Below are 20,792 nucleotides of genomic sequence, written 5' to 3'. Positions count from 1 at the left end.
GACCTTAAATGACCTTCGACTTTGGTCATGTGACCTGAAACTCGCACGAGATGTTCAGTGATACTTGATTACTCCTATGTCCCAGTTTTATGAAATAGATCTATACTCTTTCAGAGTTATGATGTTTATTCAACAAACACACCCAAATGTCAAAAGTTCATTGACTTTAAATGACCTTTGACCTTGGTCATGTGACCTGAAGCTCGCTCAGAATGTTCAGTGATACTTGATTGCTCATATATATGTCCAAGTTATATGAATCTAGCTGATCCATAAACTTTCAAAGTTGTGATGATAATTAAACAAATGCCCCCAACTTGGTCAAAGTTCATTGACCCTAAATACGTTTGATCTTGGTCATGTGGCTTGCAACTCGCACAGGATGTTTAGTAATACTTGATTATCCTTATGGCCAAGTTTCATGAACTAGGTTCATATACTTTCTGATTTATTCTGTCATTTCATAAACTTATTCTTCGGTTAAGACTTGATGTTGACGCCGCCGCCGTCGGAAAAGCGGCGCCTATAGTCTCACTCTCCTTTGCAGGTGAGACAACAAAAAACAAATGAATGAATAATTAATTGGATGGATTTATGAATAAAATGCCTTAAGCAAGAAAGAAAGGACGTACTAATGATAGTTTTTCGCTTTAACACATTTGTTAAAATTTTAGGTAAGAGAAGGGGGTAAAGCTAATGGTATAACCTATTTTATATTTCTACCCTTTTAAAAACTTTTATTAAAAATCCATGATCTAGTAAGCGTTTAATGAGTTGTGTCTGTTAATTTTATAGCCTACTGAAATCCTTGTACCTGAATTGATTGGGGTAATTAAGTCGGTGAAAATCACAGGCAAATGTCTTCATGAAATACCTATAATACATTCAAAATTCAAATTAAACTTTATTTCCACAATTAAGAATGTCTTTATGAACTGCCTAATACATTCGACATTCAAATTCAAAAGTATTTCCACAAATGTCTTTATGAAATGCCTATAATACATTCGAAATTCAAACTAAACTTTATTTCCACAATCAAAAATTATATATACAAATCATTGACAAAATAAAAGATATTCTGAATTTGGAGGGGGTCAAAGGAAGCACAACTGCTTGTTATGAATTGAACCAATAAGTTCAATGATAACGCATCAAGAAGAGTGGTGGTGTGAACAACCCATTCCGTTCGGTTGTACCAGGGACGTGTCCTCTCACGTCCCTGGTTGCACCAGCTAGCTGATAGCTAAAGAACAGAAAGTCAACAGGGGTCAACAGGGCGAATACCGAAACCTTAATCCTAAGCGGGAGTCCCTGCTTCCCGAAATGTATGCCCTTGGCTTTGAATTACCCATATCAAACACGCTTGGGACGGACATATGCAAATATTTATGGACGAGTACTACAATAGCTCTATGGTATTTTCACTGTCTGCCCCAATTATTAGACGAAGTTGACAGGTAAAATGGAGGAGAAGAAGTTGTACGGGGACACTGGATCCTACATCAACAACTACGTACTTGTAGTCACCCTTGCTTCTTTGCTGGTGTATATTATCTACCAAAGAAGGCAGGGGAAGAAGTATAACTACCCACCGGGCCCTACTGGATTACCCCTCTTTGGGAGCTTGTTCAGTTTGATTCTTACGAAACGGCCACAGTATGAGGTAGGCCTGCTACGTCAACATGCTATACATACTGCTTTGATTTTGAGCATGTACTTGCAAGGACTTTGCAATTGATTTCGTACTTTGCACTGTATAAGCCTTCTTGAACTTTAAGCCCATTCGACTTTTTTTGCCACTTCATAAGACTGTTTCATCTTTAATTTGATAATTAAAAGAATTGGCCTCGATTTATATCTGGTAATCTGCAGGAAGTACTGCACGCGGGGAGGCGGGAGATACGTTCCCAACCTTTCTGAGTGGGTGGGGGATATGTACAATCATCCCCCGCTTTTCAAGACAGAATATATATTTTGTTTAATTAATCAAAAGTTTAAGATCGGGGTCTTAGAATCATTCTTGGGGCAGCATATTCGTCATACAAGCATGCATGCTTTACTCCGGTCAAAAGTGATGTCTCTCGAAGATAGACGGTGTCTTGCGTTTGCGAATTTATGTCTAAACTGTATCATCTTCTACCTCAAATAGGACCTGACAGTATCAGACGAGAAGCTCGACCACAATAGAGAGATGCGATGTCGATTCTGTATGCATAAAAATGAGGAAACACGTAAATTGCCTATACCTCGATGTTCGTTAATCCGAAAACGTAATAGGGTTCGTTAATCCGAACATTTGTGGCGTTATTCCGAAGGTTCGTTATTCCGAAGGTTAGATAAAACGAAATAAGGTTCGATGTTCCGAAGGTTCTTTAGTCCGAAAACGAAATAAGGTTCGTTGTTCCGAAGGTTCGTTAATCCGAAAACGAAATAAGGTTCGTTGTTCCGAAGATTCGTTAGTCCGAAAACGAAATAAGGTTCGTTAATCATTACGTTTTCGTACTAACGAACCTTCGGAATTACGAACCTCATTTCGTTTTCGGACTTACAAACCTTCGGAATAACGAACCTTCGGAATATCCGAACCTTGGGAATAACGAAGCTTCGGAATTACGAATGTATGCGCTGGAGGTTGATATATATACACTGTTAAAAAAACGTGATTTTACAGAAAATAAACAGAAGATTTTGCAGAAAGCAATAACAGAATCATTCTGTAAATTCATAAAACAGGAATTTTTCTGTAATTTAACAGAAAAATTCCTGTTTAAAAAGGGGAAAAGGATTTTTTATTCAAGGAAATTTGTAAGATTCCATACTCCAAATACCAATTTCTTGTAAGATTACGCAAATCGGTAAGATTACAGGTGTTCTCGAGACTCTGCTGCAGGAACTTCTTTTATTTTTTCTATATATATATATATATATATATATATATATATGTATATATGTAAAGTATAGGCATTTCCATAATGATTAGAATATTTTGTGTAGGCAACACTCTCACCCCACTCCCTTTCTCTTTCCCCCTCTACATTATCCTTGAATGTGTGTATGTTTAGTGTTAACAGGTTTATGGGCAGGGTGGTTGACCCAGACGGTCACTGAGCAGTGTTCCCATTTGAGTCAGCATAGTTTATAGTAGAATAGAATTAGTTTAGTCTCAGTATAAGCTCATGGTCAGAAAGTCTATGGAATGTCAGTGTAGGATAGTGTAGATCTGTTCAGACTGAGAAATTTTGTTGTGCATAGTTTATTAATTTAGTTTTGTATGGCAGTAGAATTAGGGAAACACTAAATGGTCAGGATTTTGTAGAAAAGAGAGAACAGGACTTATGACGTGGCATAGAGAGCTGCCACATGAATGGAACAGGAGACATTTTTTTGCTTTGAAAAGGATTGGACAGAGTTGGATTGGATGTGAAGAAGAAGAGAACACATTGTGGCAGTTGTGGAATATTTAGTTTTGTGACAAACCGTATATTGAGAATTTTGAGCATATTTTTTATCTTGGAGTTTACCTTGGAAGCAGACATAATACACAACCTTTTTGCCCCTCTGCACCCAAACATTGGTATTGGAATCAAAGCATCTTGATTTGAACGCTATCCAGCTTGTATTTTTTAAGCCAATAATTGGAATCGGAACCCCTTTCAAGACATCACTGATAAACGCTATGCAGATTGTGAGTATTTTTTAAAGCCTATTTGTGGAATTATTTTGGAATCAAAATACCTTGTAAGACGCTTACCTGATATATATTTTTTTGATCGTGCACATTCGTTTTGGTCGACACTGTATAAGAGACGCTATCCGGAGTATTTTTATTAATTTTGGATCCCTTGTTGGAGTATCATCCTGATCGATTGAGACATTTATTTAGGAGAGATTCTACACTTCTTTCGCTACCGTTATCTCCGTACCGGACAAAAAATCTCAAACTGCTTCCTTTTATTCTGTTTGGTTCTCCTTGTGGATACTGACCGATCTATTTTTATTTTATGTTATTTAATACATAATTTGAGATTGCTTTCTGATTCTGTCTAAGTTGTGATATTACATTTTGTTACCTTTATATTTATAGCCTTGTATCTTTATAGCCTTGAATATATATCCCCAGTCATCCTATAAAACCTGTTTGACTTTGTTTTTGTTTGGCTCCTTGACTACAGAAAAGTATATTGGTTTGAACCTTACATATGTATACATATATATATTTGCTTGCTCAGTTTTATGCATACAGAATCAAGCAAAAGCCTAGCAAAAGCAATTGTTACTTTTTATGCATCTGACCCATTAGCTCTAATTCATTACTTTATATTACAACAAATCCATTACAATATAGCCATCGATAAAATGTTACATTTATTCATTGCCTTTTATACTTAATCTGAAATTGCATTAGCTGTTTACGTGTATAGCCTTTTTAATGCATTTTGCCATGTTTTTACTATTATGTATTTTATTGGACCAACACCAACTTGTAAACATGAAATTGGTCCGGCTGTTTTTTTTTCATGTGGGAATGTTATTAACATGTTTGTTCATCAACAAAGACCATTTTTAATTAAATTGAATTTAATTAAAACAAGGCCTTGAAATGAAATATGTAGCATTATGTACACGGTTATACCCCCGTATTCATAGCCCTTGGTATGGGGGTGTCCCCAAATTTTGAATTTTCAGGTCAATATATTGCTATAATGCTATCATCCCCCCCCCTCTCCTGCTCAGACCAGATTTACGCCAGTGCATATCGCTATTCTCATATTTGCGCTTTTCCATTTAGTATTAGAGGGAAGGGGTTGGGCACCTGAATCCTCGAAATTTCCACCAGCAAGAAGAAAAACAATGAGAAACCGAAACGAAAAAAAGACGTCAAAATTGTGTAATATGATGTTTTTTCTGAATATATTATATTGATTTGTTATGCATGAAAAAAATAACAAAAAATATGTCCCTTTTGGATCTGAATCCGCTTCTGACCCCGCCCCTCCCCCCCCCCCTTCTGATTTGTAGATATGTCATGAGAGACGATATTATTAATATTTTTTGTTGGGGGGGGGCTCTCCAGCAAGGTCTAAAAAAGGGAAAGGCTTATTGTTTTTTTTTTGTTGTTGTTGTCATGAACTAAATTGCATATAGGTGCTGAATGACTGGACAAGAAAATTTGGAGATGTGATTTCCTTCAAGCTTCTGAACACCCGATTTGTCTTATTGAACAATGAACAAATGGCCCACGATGTCATGGGATCGATGGATGTCATGGGTCGAATGCCGGTGGGAATTATAAAAGAGCTAGCAGGAACCGAGAATGCAGGTATAGTGATAACCATCGCCACCCCCACCCCCCCCCCCCCCATCTATGCCACTCATTTCTAAGTTGTCAATAGCTTGTCATTTATACTTGTCATATATCATGTTCATCAGGAACTATGACACAAAACATCAAGAGTCTGATATTTCGAGGTCGCTGACGTAGATCCCAATTCTAAAATGAAGTTAATGACAAGATATCACACCGATGAATATTGAATGCTTTAATCATTGTTTATATAAGTGATATAAACGGACCAGTGTGTGTACTACTATATACTACCAATAACATGTAAAATTGTCACGATGGCAGCCATAATGGATTTATAAAAATTAGACAACTCGATCTCCACCACAGGGATTTTTCTGGACTTTTGTTATGTCATTTTGGGGACTATTTTAAATGCATTGCGGTGAAGAACAAAAAATCATTGCTATTAGTTTGAGGTTGACCCCCAAAATATGTTATTTTTCCTGGACTATATGCATTTCCATTGTATTGAATAACAAACGTCAGAAATATCTCAAGCCCCCAGAAGGCCCCCCCCCCCCCAATTTTTCTAGTCTAGAACCAAGCTCGCTGATCAGGAAGCTCACTGTTAGACAAAAAGGCTTGGTCACGTGTAAGCTCTCAACCAATCATTGATTAACTTCTGTTTCATCGTGTTATGACAATTATATCCAACGATTAAAATTTTATGTAGGTATTGCCTTCTGTAGTGGTCAGGTATGGAAGGAGCAGCGTCGATTCTTTCTCTCAGTCTTCAAAAGGTCGGATTCTAAAGGGATTGGGTAAGAAATAACGCTTTCAAAATCATTTTGTAAAGTAGATTACTTAAAGAAGACAATGACGACGACGATAGTGACCAGGCCGGCGTCGATCCTTGGGGCAGGGGGTCGTCGTCCCTCTTGGACATATTGGGGGACTAATATATCAATTTTATCAACCCCCTCCCCATAATTTTGACTTGGCTTACTTGAAGAATTTATAAAATGCAATGAACATACACGTTTAAAGGAGAAATATATTGATTATGAATGTGGTCTTATTATATATCAATGGAAAGGTAATGATGTGGGGATCATCAGTGGGTCATTCAAAAATACCGAAAATAATACAAAAAGGTGAAAATCGCCGATTAAAAAACGCTAAAATGCCCCTCCGAAATATGCCTCGCATCGGCCTCTGAATTGACTGGAATTTGATGACGTCACTGTCTGTACGAGAGGCGTGATTGGCTCTCCCACGTGAAGCTCCACTTGCATGCAAAACCTGTTGCGTGGGTACGTTTTCTCCACACTGTCACTGAATACTTCTATCACGAAATGAAAGAAAACCCAGAATTTTATCTAGATTTGGATTTTCAAATTGATGATTTTAAAGATGAAGAGAATGATGATGAAGTGAACAACACAGTGAGGTAGTTGGAGGTAAATAATGGGGGAACAATGCCGATGATTATGATGAAAATTCAACTTGCCTGACGATCACAAGTAAAGTCATGTACATGCCGATTCGCTACCAACTCATGCAGCTGCTGCTACAATTGGTAGCTATACGTACACCGCGCGGGCCAAATTAAATCCATGAAAATGAATAACCACATCAGAGAGAGTCTATCATAACAAGGAAAATAATGATGTAACTGTACTTACAAACAAGTGAATAATCCGAATTAACCTGAAAGCAAATCAACTCAACGAATAGCAGCAGACGATATGCACCGACCATAAACTTCATGTGGCTGGGATAGATTGTCACTCGTTCTGTTAGATGTAATTTGTAACTCATTAATTTGACAAAATTACGAAACTCGGGGAATTATTTATATATATAAAAATATAGTAACATCTCTTATTATTTTTTGTATTACGATAAAACCTCTTTTGAAGGAAAACGTTGAGATAAACTAAAATTACTTTTAAATCCCCCCCCCCAACATGCGTAGCTTGTATGTCATTGCAAACAAACCATCGCAAACATGCACGTATTCCTTCCTTGCTGATTGAGAGCTGTGCAACACGTGCATAGATCTATTCTCTCAGTCTCAGCCAAGGCGAGCAAACAATACGGCATGTGTTGTTGTGATGGTTTGTTTACGATCACATAATGCTACGCATGATGGGATGATCTTTTACATCTAATTTTAATTTACCCCAACGTTTTCCTTCCAAACAGGTTTTATCATAATTCAAAAAATGATAAGAGATGTTACTATATTTTTATATAGAATAATAATTCCCCGAGTTTCGTAATTTTGTCAAATTAATGAGATAAAAGTTACATCTAACAGAACGAGTGACAATCTATCCAGTCACATGAAGTTTATCGTCAGTGTATATGCCATATCGTCTGGTACTATTCGTTGAGTTGATTTGCCTTCAGGTTCGGATTATTCACATGTTTGTAAGTACAGTTACATCATTTTCCTTCTTATGATAGACTGTCTGGACTATGTGGTTATTCATGTTCAGCATGAATTCAATTTGGCCCGCGCGGTGTAGCTAGCACTTCCAGCAGCATGAATTGGTAGCGAATCGGTATGTACATGACTTGTGATTGTGTTGCAAGTTGAATTTTCATCATCATCATCATCGGCGTAATTCCCCCAATTTACCTCCAACTACGTCACTGTGTTGTTTCACTTCATCATCTCTTCATCTCAAAATCATCAATTTGAAAATCCAAATCTAGATAAAATTCTGGGTTTTCTTTCGATCATTTCGGGATCGAAGTAGTCAGTGACAATGTGGAGAAAATGTACCCTTGCAACAGGTTTTGCATGCAAGTGGAGCTTCACGTGGGAGAGCCAATCACGCCTCTCGTACAGACAGTGACGTCATAAAAAATCCCCAATTTCGCGGACGTAATTCTGCGTGTTTGAAGCATTCAGAGAGAGAACTTTAAACTATCAATTAACTGAGTTTCATCCGTCTCTATGATAAATGATGTACACCATCGTGTTCTCCTTATTTTCTCCTTTATTGTGATATATGATTCTCCAGTTTTACGATTTTCAATATATTTCTACTTTAATAAAAGAATTGGAAAGCGCGATAAAACTGTAAAATTAACACAAAGTACTTTTAATCATACAAAATTGGAAATTTTTATTATAGTAAAAAAATTCCAATTAACTTTTTCATCTTATGTTTCGACTTATCTTCAAATGTCCATACAGTGGTCTATTGTTCCAAATTTCTTCAATAGGTTAGAAGAAATCGTTGGAGCACAGGTAGTTTGTCTGCTAGCCGAGGTAGAAAAGAAGAACGGAACTGGCTTCGACCCAAATTCGATGGTCCAGACGTCTATTAGCAACATCATTGCGAAAATCATCACCGGAGTCACCTACGAGTACGACGACGTGGACTTCAATCGCCTCATGGCGCACGCCAACCGTGTGTTTGATTTGCTTGGGCCGGCGGGCCTTCTATCTTCCGTACCGATACTCTCTGCGCTTCCGACACCAGCGCTTCGGCAACTGACGAAAGAATGGGATGGAATGTTGGATTTCATTAGGAAAAATATTGAAGACCATAAGGTGGATTTCAACCCGAACCAGGAGCCCAGGGATTTTATTGACAGCTATATGCAAGTAATGGCAAACATGAAGACAGAGGTGAGTGTACAGGGGCGATCCCGCATCACCGGTTTAGATGGTGGCTCATGGTATAGTTCAGCAATTATTCATGCTCCGCCAAAGACAACGTTACCATCGCATTTAAACCCTATTCATCCGTCACTCATCTGACAACCACGAGACGGGGAACTGCAAAAAAGGGAGAAATATATAGTTTTTCGTGGCGGTCTTGGCGGGTTGAGAGGGACCCATCATGTTCAAAACGCCATTAACCGTAGATAGAACGGCACCCTCCGTGTTTGTACCGCGAAATCCGTGATGATACATGCTAACGCCGTGCTAATGCGCGATTCAGATTTTACTCCTGGAAATAAAAGATGTAAACACGGTAACTATTCGGAGGTGAAATCCACCCCAAGGGGTGGGTAGATGGAATGCATGAATTTACTTATAATTATTACTATTACGATGTGCCAATTTGAGTTTTTTTATTGTGAAACACATAATTATTTAAAGATTGAGAGTAGGACCAAGGGCGGAGGCTGGTTTGAGCATGGGGAGTTGCACATCTTGGGGGTCAACTAAAGTTTAGAAAATCAGTTTTTGAAAGCAGAAGAAGGGGTACACATTTCGTTTTGCTTGCCAGTGTCGGAACTCCTCTACCTCAGCGGGAGGGTGCCTGCGTACAACCCCCACCCCACCTACGCCCCCTGTGGAAAAGGGACGGCCTCAATTATCTGAAGATTTGAGGTGCTAAAGAGAGTACCACCAAAATTGATTATCATGAAAATCGATTCGGTGTAACCATGCCCACCAAAAAAAACCAATAATTCAACCTACTCCTCAATATGCCTAAAATCCTGTTATGCAAGAAAATTTAATTGGAACCAATTGCTTTTGCGACAAACTACTATCATGAGTATAATGTCATCCCATTGCTTACTCACGAACAGCTATCTTTCGTATAATCTTTAGTCTCTGTACCATATGTTGTTTTGCTGAGCTACATTGGCGCTACTTTAAATTAGGATGGTATATATAATATCAGATCTTTTATTGAATCCCAGGAAAAGACGGTTATTTCTATCTTTCTTATTGTTTTTTATGATTATTATTTGTCCTAGAATAACAAAGGCTCGTTCAATGAAACCAACCTCTTGGCGTGTTCATTCGATCTATTTCTTGGAGGGCTGGAGACGGCGTCCACTATTATCTCCTGGGCCCTCCATACCTTGGCTAGCTACCCAGAAGAGCAACGTCGGGTTCGTCGAGAGATCCTCGACGTCATTGGCCAGGAACGTCGGCCACGTTTCTCCGACCGTCACAAGCTGCCTGTCACCATGGCAACCATTACAGAGTGCATTCGTTTCCGACCGTCATTCGACGTCCAGCTCGCCCACGTTGCCGAAAATGATGCCAAGGTTGGCGGGTACGACATTCCGAAGGGTACCGTGGTTTCGGTGAATATGTCTCATCTCTTCATGAGTCCTTCCCTCTGGGAGGAGCCGCTTGAGTTTAGACCGGATCGCTTCCTGGACGAGGATGGGGAGTATGATAGGAAACGCGAACCGATCTATTTTGGAACAGGTAAACAAAAGCTTGTTACTGCTAAAAAACAGGCAATTATAATCTATTCTGTATTGCCCTGCCCTATGTCGTTGATTCTTGTGGCAACAGCCAATACAATAACATTTGCCATCTTTCTGCAATTTAACTGTTCGGCTCTTTTACTAGTTAATGCTCCTGGTACACTTTGTCCATAATGAATGGTTAACCGATCGGTTGAGGGGTGTTTTATTGAATGTATACACTTGGAGGCACATATTTTTTAATTAACCTTTCAGTTTTCTTTCTGTATTATCTGATTTCCACTTATCAACATTTTTTTTTAATTTCTATTCTTAGGTCGACGGGTGTGTCCCGGAGAGCAGTTGGCACGGATTGAGCTCTTTTTCATTATCACCTGTATCTTGCAGCGATTTACCATCTCTCTCGCGGAAGGTGTCCCTAGAGATCTTTCTTGCGACCACAGTTTTACCAATCGACCAGATCCTTTCAAGATTCATGCTAAGAAAATAGTATAGAGTGTGGCAATTATTGTGGGCAATGTAGTTCCATGATCTGCGTTATACATTTTTATACAATTTTTTCAATATTTTCCATTTCATTATACTTTTTTTCTTTTTATTGTCTATTTTGTAATTTATTCATTTTCGTCCGTAATTTTTATTATTTTATTCGTTATTTATTTAACATATATTATTTTGGGGTGGTTTGAGTTTGTGTCTCTTTTTAACCCCACAGTCTTTTTTACCATCAATGTATATTGGGAAGATCACACTGTTCACAGTTTGTTCATAGTGTGTTCACTATGGTGGCCCTGAAGGGACATCGCATATAGACCAAATCGCGAATATTCACGACGAAATTGGCTACGAAATTCACGACGTCGCCAATTTCGCCGTGAATTTCGTCGTCAATTTGAATATTCACGACGAAATTCGCGACATCGTGAATTTCGTCGCGAATTATTCACGACGTCGTGAATTTCGTCGCCAATTTCGTCGTGAATTTGTTTTGCTTGCTTGGGCGGTATGCGGGTTGAAACCAATTCGCCTGCTGCTAATTCGTCCACTCAGGGTCTACATTCATTTAGTATAATGCAAGTCTGCATGTCCATTAACATTTCGCCTTAAACCATGGTCCAATAACCATTTGGTCCAGTCATCACTTCGTCTTATCACCAGTTCGTCTTTGACCATTTCGTCTCATAACTAGTTGGTCTAATATCAATTTTATATTCCTTAATTTCGCCCAATTAACACTTGGCATTAGACCACTTGAAAATAAACCATTTAAATGACAGAACGATGTCCACTGCTATCCATATGCATAGGCGGATTCAGGTGGGAGGGGGGTCGACGAGGCCCCCCCCCCCCATTGGCGGAGCAAAAAAGGAAAGAAAGAAAAAAAAGAGGGAAAAGAAAATAGAGAAAAGGAAGAGGAGACGAGTGAATAAAATCAGATGAGGGAAGACATGGAAATAAAAAGAATCTTTCATGTCACTATATAAATTTTCCGCTCGCGCTTCGCTGGCATCAATTGTTTAGTTACATAGCTATCCTGTTTACGATTACAAAAATTGATTAAAAATTTCCCTTCTTTATGTAGAAATGTCAAAAGTTTTTAGCTCGCGCTTCGCGCTCACATCAATTGTTTATTATATACCTATTTTGTTTAAGTTACAAAAAGTCCTTAGAATTTTCATGCATTAGGTAAAAATGTAAAAAAATCCAGCTCGCGCATCGCGCTCGCATTATTTAATTTTTAAAATATATAACGTCTTCATGACTAACTGCATACAGTCTTTAACAGGTACCTTTAATTTCCACCAGTTCATTTCTGCTCGCGCTTCGCGTTCGTAGTAATTTATTTATTTGCATGCACATCTTTTTTAGGAAAACAAACATTGCAAAGAATGTTAAAATTTTAGGGAAAGAATACATAAGATTTCCCAAAAATTATGAATAAGGAGTATGATATTATATATTTATGTTGATTTATAAGAATAATGCTAAGAAGACTCCCTCTTCACAGAAACCAAAAATCATCTTCAAGTGGCCGATTGGGGAAAATATGACTGAAAAATGTCCCCCCCCCCCCCCCCTATTGGCGAAGGCTGTTTTGCGTTCATTACTATAACACTGTAGCATAGCACACTATAGACCAATTTCACAACGTGAGAGGGCAGCAGACTGGTCGCCATGCTGCGGTGGGCGAATCAACTTTTATAGTACACAAGTCAATAGGGTATTTGGTACATTCGTTCGATTTTTTTTTATTTTGGACAAATTGAGCAGATTTCTTGTAAGATTCACAATGAGCATTAATCGGAGAAGTTCAGGTCGCAGCTGTGCTGTGTTCAATTGCCACAACAATTGGAGAAAGCTTCAGGATTGGAAGCAAAGTGAATGTGAAATTCACTCGCCTTGGACTCAGAAGGCATGTTTGTGTATGAAGCCGTACACCCTGCATAGGTTTCCAGGCCGTGATTAAGGAATGCGTCGCCAGTGGATAAAAAACATCAACTCCTGCTGGAATGGTAACTACCATGGCAAAAGTGAGAATTCTGCTTCCTGATTGGCTTTTATAATAAAAGTTGCCATTCCAGCAAGAGTTGCTATCATAACTTTTTTTATGAAATGGGCATTCTCACTGTTACCATGGTAGTTAACATTCCAGCAGGAGTTGCTATCATAACAACTTTTTATGAAACAGGGCCCTGGCCCTCTCTTCCCCTTCCTTCTTTCTCCTTCCTCTCTGTTTTATTCTCTTGCCTTGCCCCCTCCTTTTGGATACTTATAGGCCTGCATAAAATGTGGTGGTGGTGGTTTTTTTGTGGGGGGGGATTTATTTGATCATGCTTAGATGGAAATATCAGTCTCTCTCTCTCTCTCTCCCTCTCTATCTCACACTATCCCTCTCTCTCTCTCCCTCTCACTATCCCCTTCTCTGTATTACACTATCCCTCTCTCTCCCTCTCTCACACACTCTCTCGCTAGCCCCCCCCCCCCTCTCTCTCTCTCTCTCTCTCTCACTACCCCCCCCCCCTTCTCACTATTCCCCTCTCACTATCCCCCTCCTCTCACACATACTCTCTCTCCCCTCTCTCTCTCTCTCACTCTATGTCTCGTTCACTCTCCCGCTACTCTAACACAATTTACTAGCAACAAGAAGTGAGCTCCCTGATGAAAACCAACAGCGATTCTTGGTCATCATCAACTCACTTTTACTGACAAAACTAAGGGGGAAAAGTAGCCAAAGTGTAAAAATTCATCATACCTTCATCGGTCAGATATGGCCATTGTCTTACATCGTCTACCCAGGTGTCCGTGCTTTATTTTATTAATTTATGATGAAGTTAATGACACAATATCAGAGCTTATCTGTAATCTTTCATTGAATTTGTACACAGAGCCAATCGCGGTCAGCGCACTTGCCCACCGCAGCAATGGCGTCGCCGATAGAGGGCCAAATACATAAACCGGCCGTGAAATTGGTCTATACACACATGACTGTTCTCTCTCTGCTGGTCAAGAAACAAGTGCTTTATTCATACATAATAAAACATGTGGTACCACGCAGGGTCCAGGTATAACTCTCTCTGGTGAGGGGTAACCATGGGAACATATTAGATAGGGTAGGGGATGGAATGTGCTGACCCAGGGAAAAGTCTGCAACTGGAAAATGATGACAATGATTATAATTATGCCAATCCATGGAGGCCTATGCAAACACAATAGGCTGAATCCGCCCCTGGAATACCTATATAGGCAATGCGAGCGCGAGCGAAAATTTGATAAAGTGACATGAACGATTCTTTTTATTTCCATGTTTTCCCCTCATCTTGTTTTTTTTCACTCGTCTTCCTCCTCTTCCTTTTCTCCTCTCTTTTCCCTCTTTTTTTATTTCTTTCTTCCCTTTTTCATGTTTTATTGCTCCGCCAATAGGGGGGGGGGGTCGAGACGGGCCCCTCGACCCCCCCCCCCTGGATCCCGCCTATGCATATGGATTCTGTCGTTTCAATGGATTACTTTCAATTGGTCTAATGCCAACTCGTCTGCTATCATTTGGTCTACCATAAGTTCGTCCACTATCCACATGGTCTAACTGCTTGCCATTTCGTCTAATAACCAAGTTGGTCTAATTGCCATTTATTCCATGTGCCATTTGGTCTAATTGAACTAAGTGTTAATTGGGCGAAATTAAGGAAAACAAAATTGATATTAGACCAACTAGTTATGAGACGAAAAGGTCAAAGACGAACTGGTGATAAGACGAAGTGATGACTGGACCAAATGGTTATTATTGGACCATGGTTGTTAGGCGAAAAGTTAATGGACAGATTTGCATTATACTAAATGAATGTAGACCCTGTTGTGAGTGGACGAATTAGCAGCAGGCGAATCGGTTTCAACCCACATACCGCCCAGGCAATTAAGCAAAACAAATTCACGACGAAATTCACGACGTCGTGAATTTCGTCGTCAATATTCAAATTGGCGACGTCGTGAATTTCGTCGTGAATAATTCGCGTTTTCAGAAATTGGCAACATACATTTATACTTATGAATTATGATATTCATTGGCTCTGTCTTCCTGTTTTTACTATGGTTACAGACTATTAAAGGGATGATCCGGGTTGATAATATTTATATCTAAATAAATAGAGTAAAACTCACAGAGCAAAATGCTGAAAATATCATCAAAGTCGGAAAACGAATAACGAAGTTATTGAATTTTAAAGTTTATCAATATTTTGTGAAAACAGTTATATGCACATCGTCATGCATATTTATTAGGTGGGCTGACGATGTCACATCCCCACTTTTCTTTTTCTTATGTTATTACATGAAATCATAAATGTTTCATTTTTTCATACATGTGTAAATGATGTGTCTCCATTATGATGAAATAAGTTGCGGCAATAAGTAACTAATGCCCGTAATCAGTTGTCCAATTGTTTTAGTTCTCGGTAGGAAATTTTTGAATAAGCCCAATTTTATAATATAATAAAATACAAAAGAAAGTGGGGATATGACATCATCAGCCCATCTAATGAATAGTCATAAAGACATGCCTAGAACTGTTTCTCCGGAATAATGCAAATAGTTAAATTCAATAACTTTATTATTTGTTATCCGATTTTGATCAAATTTTAAGCAAATTGCTTTGTGAATTTTACTCTATTAAGATAGAAATATATTTCCAACCAGCACCATCCTTTTAATGATTTACGCCTAATTTTCAATTCTTGCGTAACTTATATTCATGAACTATTATAAAGTATGTGATACACACACGAGCAGCAATGTTTATTGATAGTCATCGCTGTAAGAGGACTGGTAGCAATTAAGTTTGAACAAAGATTCGGGAAAGTATTGGTATTTAGTTAAATAGATATTATTAGGTGCGTATGAAAAGTGTAAACTTTTCATACGCACCTGACAGTCTGTAGTATATTTTTTATTTCGAATATTTACTTGGACTTTGCATTGTGCATGCATGGTATCATATAAATCTGATGCTATCGAAATATCAAATAGGGTCAGTTAAATAGCATATTCCAAAAATTCAATGTTTGAAGTTCGATAGCATTTTGTCATATTAAATTTACACGATTTATTAATTGGTATATATTAATTGCTATATATAGCCGTTAACCCTAATTGTTTGAAGGATGTGACGTATATTTCGTTGTACTGTATTTTTCTGTTCTTGAATCACTACTTAATGTATTATATATTCCACATACGTAGAATGTTGCTGTCTGATTGATGAAAATTAAATCACGTATTTTGAATCTAGTTTACTATGTAGCGCCCTGCTTTTCGCCAATCTATAACAGTTTTGATCTACGTAGAATCGAAACGAGCGTGATAAGTCATCACTGTCCACTCTCATCTATATAAGTGCGTTATATAGGCCTAATATCATTACTGTATCCTATCTTTGAAGACGTTACATATTAATTAAAAGTAAATTCATATCATTTTCACAAAACTTTCTATACATTTACTTTGTTACCAAATATAGGAAATAAAAGTTTATATACTTGTTTTGTTTTTATCTGACTATGAAGTTCGCCAAATTCTTCCCAGAAAATCTGACTAACAACGAGAGATCGAGAGAGAGAAGGGGAGGTGGGGAAAGAGGGAGGGAGAGGGTGTATATAAAATAGAGATATTACCTCAAATAACACAGGAATTAACTTCTATCGTTTCTAAAATGGCAATTTGCCCCGTATAAATATGTCACATGCTGTTTACATACAGCTGTCTATTGGATAAATATTCAGTGAACCACTACAATGAAAAAAAGTTACATTATGAGAGTTTTCATTCAAGTACATTTATGGTCAACCAGCTCAACTAATTGGTGATTTTGGTTGAATGATTCACTTATGCTCTAAACAAATAATATTGTAGAAGATGTGAAGTTCCCCTTCCCAAATCCATACTGACTTTGTTGGAAAAATTATATCATTTCGTTGAACTCTGATCAGAACTTTACTAATAATCGAATCAATGTATGGGTTGACCCCAAACAAATTGTAACAAAACTTTTTTGAACTGTTATTTGTCCTCAGGATTAACATAATAAAATTCTACCAAAATCCTGATCCGGGAAAGTGCAGTGTGACTTTCAAGATCGCATCCGAGATGGCCGCCATTCACTGAAAATGGACGTAATTCTTTCAGGTTACGTATTTCCGAAGGTTCGTAACTCCGAAGGTTCGTAATTCCGAAACACGTAAATTGCCTATACCTCGAAGTTCGTTAATCCGAAAACGTAAAAGGGTTCGTTACTCCGAACATTTGTGGCGTTATTCCGAAGGTTCGATAATCCGAAAGGGAAACAAGGTTCGATGTTCCGAAGGTTCGTTAGTCCGAAAATGAAATAACATTCGATAATCATTACGTTTTCGGACTAACGAACCTTCGGAATTACGAACCTCATTTCGTTTTCGGACTATCGAATCGTCGGAATTACGAACCTCATTTCGTTTTCGGACTCACGAACCTTCGGAATTACAAACCTTCGGAAATACGAACCTTCGGGATAACGAAGCTTCGGAATTACGAATGTATGCGATTCTTTCATTATCCACCCTATACATTTTTGGGGGGTGAATATTCCATGATCGAGGGGGTAAAATTAAATTCAATTTTTTGAAGCCATCATTGGATATTTGGATGTATACCGGACCACTACCTGTCCTTGTAACTTGTCCCAATGTATTTCATTATCATTTAATCTTATGAACCATAGTTTTGACAACATCATATTTCCAGGCGTAATTACAAAAAACTAGGTAGGTTTTAAGTATCATCTGCCATTTAGATTCCATTTTTTAAAGCCATTTTGGATTTTGGACAAACATAAAGATACCTTATTGTCCATTCAAATTGTCCCAATATCTTACTTGACCCTTTAAACCATAGTTTAGACAACAAAATCAAATCTCCCAGGTTTAATTTCAATGAACTATGTCATTTTTGAAGTAACAACAGTCATTTTAGACCCAATTTTTGAAAGCCTTTTTTAGACAAATTATTGGATACCTAGTCTCAGTGCATTACTTGAAGACCATAATAGTTTAGACAACAAAATCAAATCTCCCAGGTTTGATTTGAATGAACTATGTCACTTTTCAAGTAACAATATTTATTTCAGTCCCCATTTTCGGAAGCAATTTTTGGTACAAATTGGATCTCTGACAGCCCTTGTAGCTTGTCCCAGTGTACGCCCTGGTCATTGAAACCACGTTGCAGACACAAAATGATATTCCCCGGGCGGATATTGAACAAACTCATTTGCAAGTAACACCAGACATTTTAGACTCCATTTTTCATGTTTTTGGAAGCCATCTTCAAGGGGGGGGGGGCAGTCAAATATATTGCTGTACACACGCGTGACCAAGGAATTTTCAAACTCCCCCTAAACGAGTTTTTCTCTGTGTGCAAAGGCCCCTAAACAAGTTGTCGCCAAAATATGACCTCGGGGGAAAAAGCTTGGAAAAAAAATACCCTAAACACGTTTTGCTTGTCTTTAAAAAAAAGCTTGGGGGGGAACATACCCTAAATACGTTTGACCCCGCGATTGACCATTGACCATGCAGGTTTTCAAAACCACCCTTTTTCTTGAAAATCGGTGTTTTAACGAGTCCACGCGCGGACCGCGTCCAAAACTGAAAAAACACCCCTTTTTTAGTCACGCGTGCATGTGTACAGCAATACATTGACCCCCCCCCCCGGGGGGCGCGGGGGTGGGCAATCTTTGACATCTGGACAGATTAGACCACTGACTGTCCTTGTAGCTTGTCCCAATATATTATTTGACCGTTGAAACCATAGTTAAGATGCCAAATCATATCTCCCAGGCGGATAATTATGAAATGGACTATGTCCGCTTTATTGTTTGCTTCTCTGATGTGCATATACTAGAAAAGGTGATTGATGGGGGCTGTTAAATTATCGCTGTACTTGTTTAGGGGTTCAAATTAAGGGAGTGCGTGTCAAGGTATCGTTTGGTTTCCAATACTTGTTAAGGGTAAGGTTTCACACACCAATACTTGTTAAGGGGTGAATTTTCAGAACATGGAAAATACTACGGGCGCTTTTCGAAACCCCATGGATGCGCATGATATCCATTCGTCAATGGAAGTAGCCCTCCGACGCTTTAAGTCATAACAGCCATTTCAGACTCCATTTTTGGAAGCCATCTTGGATTTATTTACAAGCCAGACCACCGAATCTAACTTGTTCCCAACTTGACCCTTAAAATCAGTGGCGTATGTCATGGCATTGAGGGGGCACCAGCAAAACTTTTGAGTCACTTAGTGGGCACACGCTCAATTGCCAGGTATACTGACCTAAGAGATATTTCAAGGGCTGTGCAATTAAACCGATAATACAAGCGCGATCTGAATTTTTTTGAAATACACAAAGGACACTATAAAAAAAAATCCCGGTCATATCATGGTACGATTTTCTAAAAATCACGCGCAACTTGATTTTCAACCAATCAACAGCGTGCATTTCGGACTTGCGATTGATTTTTTGACTTGTGTTTAAACGCAACTCTTTCTGCAACGGGCCCCAGATCTGACATCTTTCCATGATTTTTATTGGCTCAGAGGCACTGTTCCTATGGTAACTGTCGGATAAAATGGGACTTGTCGGATAAAACGTCCGACAAGTCCTTTCATGTAACGCCCCCCCCCCCCCCTGGAATAATGGTGTACTGAGGCGACGATTTTCTTATTTTGAGAAGGCTTTGCGTATCGGGCAGAATTTTTCTTTTTTTCTTAAATTTGTGAGTGAGCGAAGTGAGCGAGCAAAAATTTTGACATTTTTAATACTAAAATCCAATTTTATGATAGATTTTGGCATGATATCCAGAGAATAATACATTTCACCCTTCTCTCTTTCCCATTCCTTTTTTTTATATACGCCACTGTGAACAGGATTCTTTGCGGCAGTAGCGTGAAGAGTAAAAAACAAAACGAGGGGCGCATTATGGCGCTTGTCCTAAAAAGCTGCTAAATATAAGTCCTGAGAGAGCAAAGCAAGCAAGACAAAATCACCTTTTCATCAGCATTTAACTTTGAGATATTTTTTGACATTATATTCAGTAAATAGAACCATATCCTACACTTTTCATTTGCTTTTCTTTCCTCCTTATTTTTCTTGGTTGTAGAACTTTTAGAGGCCATGGCCCACCATTCCATGCTCATAAACGGCAGCGCTATGTGGTTGGGGTCTGGGGCGGAGCCCCGTAAGTTCTTGATATCAAAGCCATTTAAACCTCGCAGATTGCCGCTATTTTTAATCAAATCGCGGGTATATACAAAATATAGCTTTTACACAACACATTTATTCAACCCAGTTGCGTAATGAACCAAATATTTTGAGGGAGGGGGGGGCAAAACATAGCAATGTGGAAAAAAAATGTAAAAAGTCGCCAGCGAGCAATGCGAGCTGGAAAAAAAATGCCTCTTGAAATTAAACTCTAATTATGTGATAGATTTTTCCATTAAATTCAGCAAATAACACATTTCATTGTTTCCATTCATTTAATTATACGTCGTCGCCTATAATTTCTTTCATTTGCTCTTGGGTGTGGAACCAAGACCCCACCCCCCCCCCCTCCCCGCGCCTGTACGCCAGTGATTGAACGTAAACCTTAATGTAGGAAGTGTCCCTACAAGGGGGCGTTATAGAGCCATTTGAAGGTTATAGATGAAGAGCCCCTAATGCGTGTGGTCTGGAACAGAGCCCCGGTAGCCTATTTGTATAAAATTTAGCAAGCTATAGCACAATGTTGTAT

General features: G+C 38.6%; 1 protein-coding gene across 1 annotated transcript; it reads left to right on the top strand.

Annotated features, from left to right (window-relative positions):
- Positions 1–1,373: 1,373 nt before the first annotated feature.
- Positions 1,374–11,316, top strand: LOC121431878 (cytochrome P450 2D17-like). Its single transcript, XM_041629655.1, has 6 exons — positions 1,374–1,666; positions 5,149–5,323; positions 6,024–6,111; positions 8,531–8,939; positions 10,025–10,487; positions 10,806–11,316. Exons 1-6 carry the CDS (start codon positions 1,466–1,468, stop codon positions 10,982–10,984), a joined length of 1,515 nt encoding a protein of 504 aa, XP_041485589.1. The 5' UTR covers positions 1,374–1,465; the 3' UTR covers positions 10,985–11,316.
- The last annotated feature ends 9,476 nt before the right edge of the window (positions 11,317–20,792 follow it).

The sequence above is a fragment of the Lytechinus variegatus genome, chromosome 18 (genome assembly GCF_018143015.1).
Source record: "Lytechinus variegatus isolate NC3 chromosome 18, Lvar_3.0, whole genome shotgun sequence".
NCBI classification, from domain to species: Eukaryota; Metazoa; Echinodermata; class Echinoidea; order Temnopleuroida; family Toxopneustidae; genus Lytechinus; species Lytechinus variegatus.
This window is presented reverse-complemented; position numbering and strand designations above follow the sequence as displayed.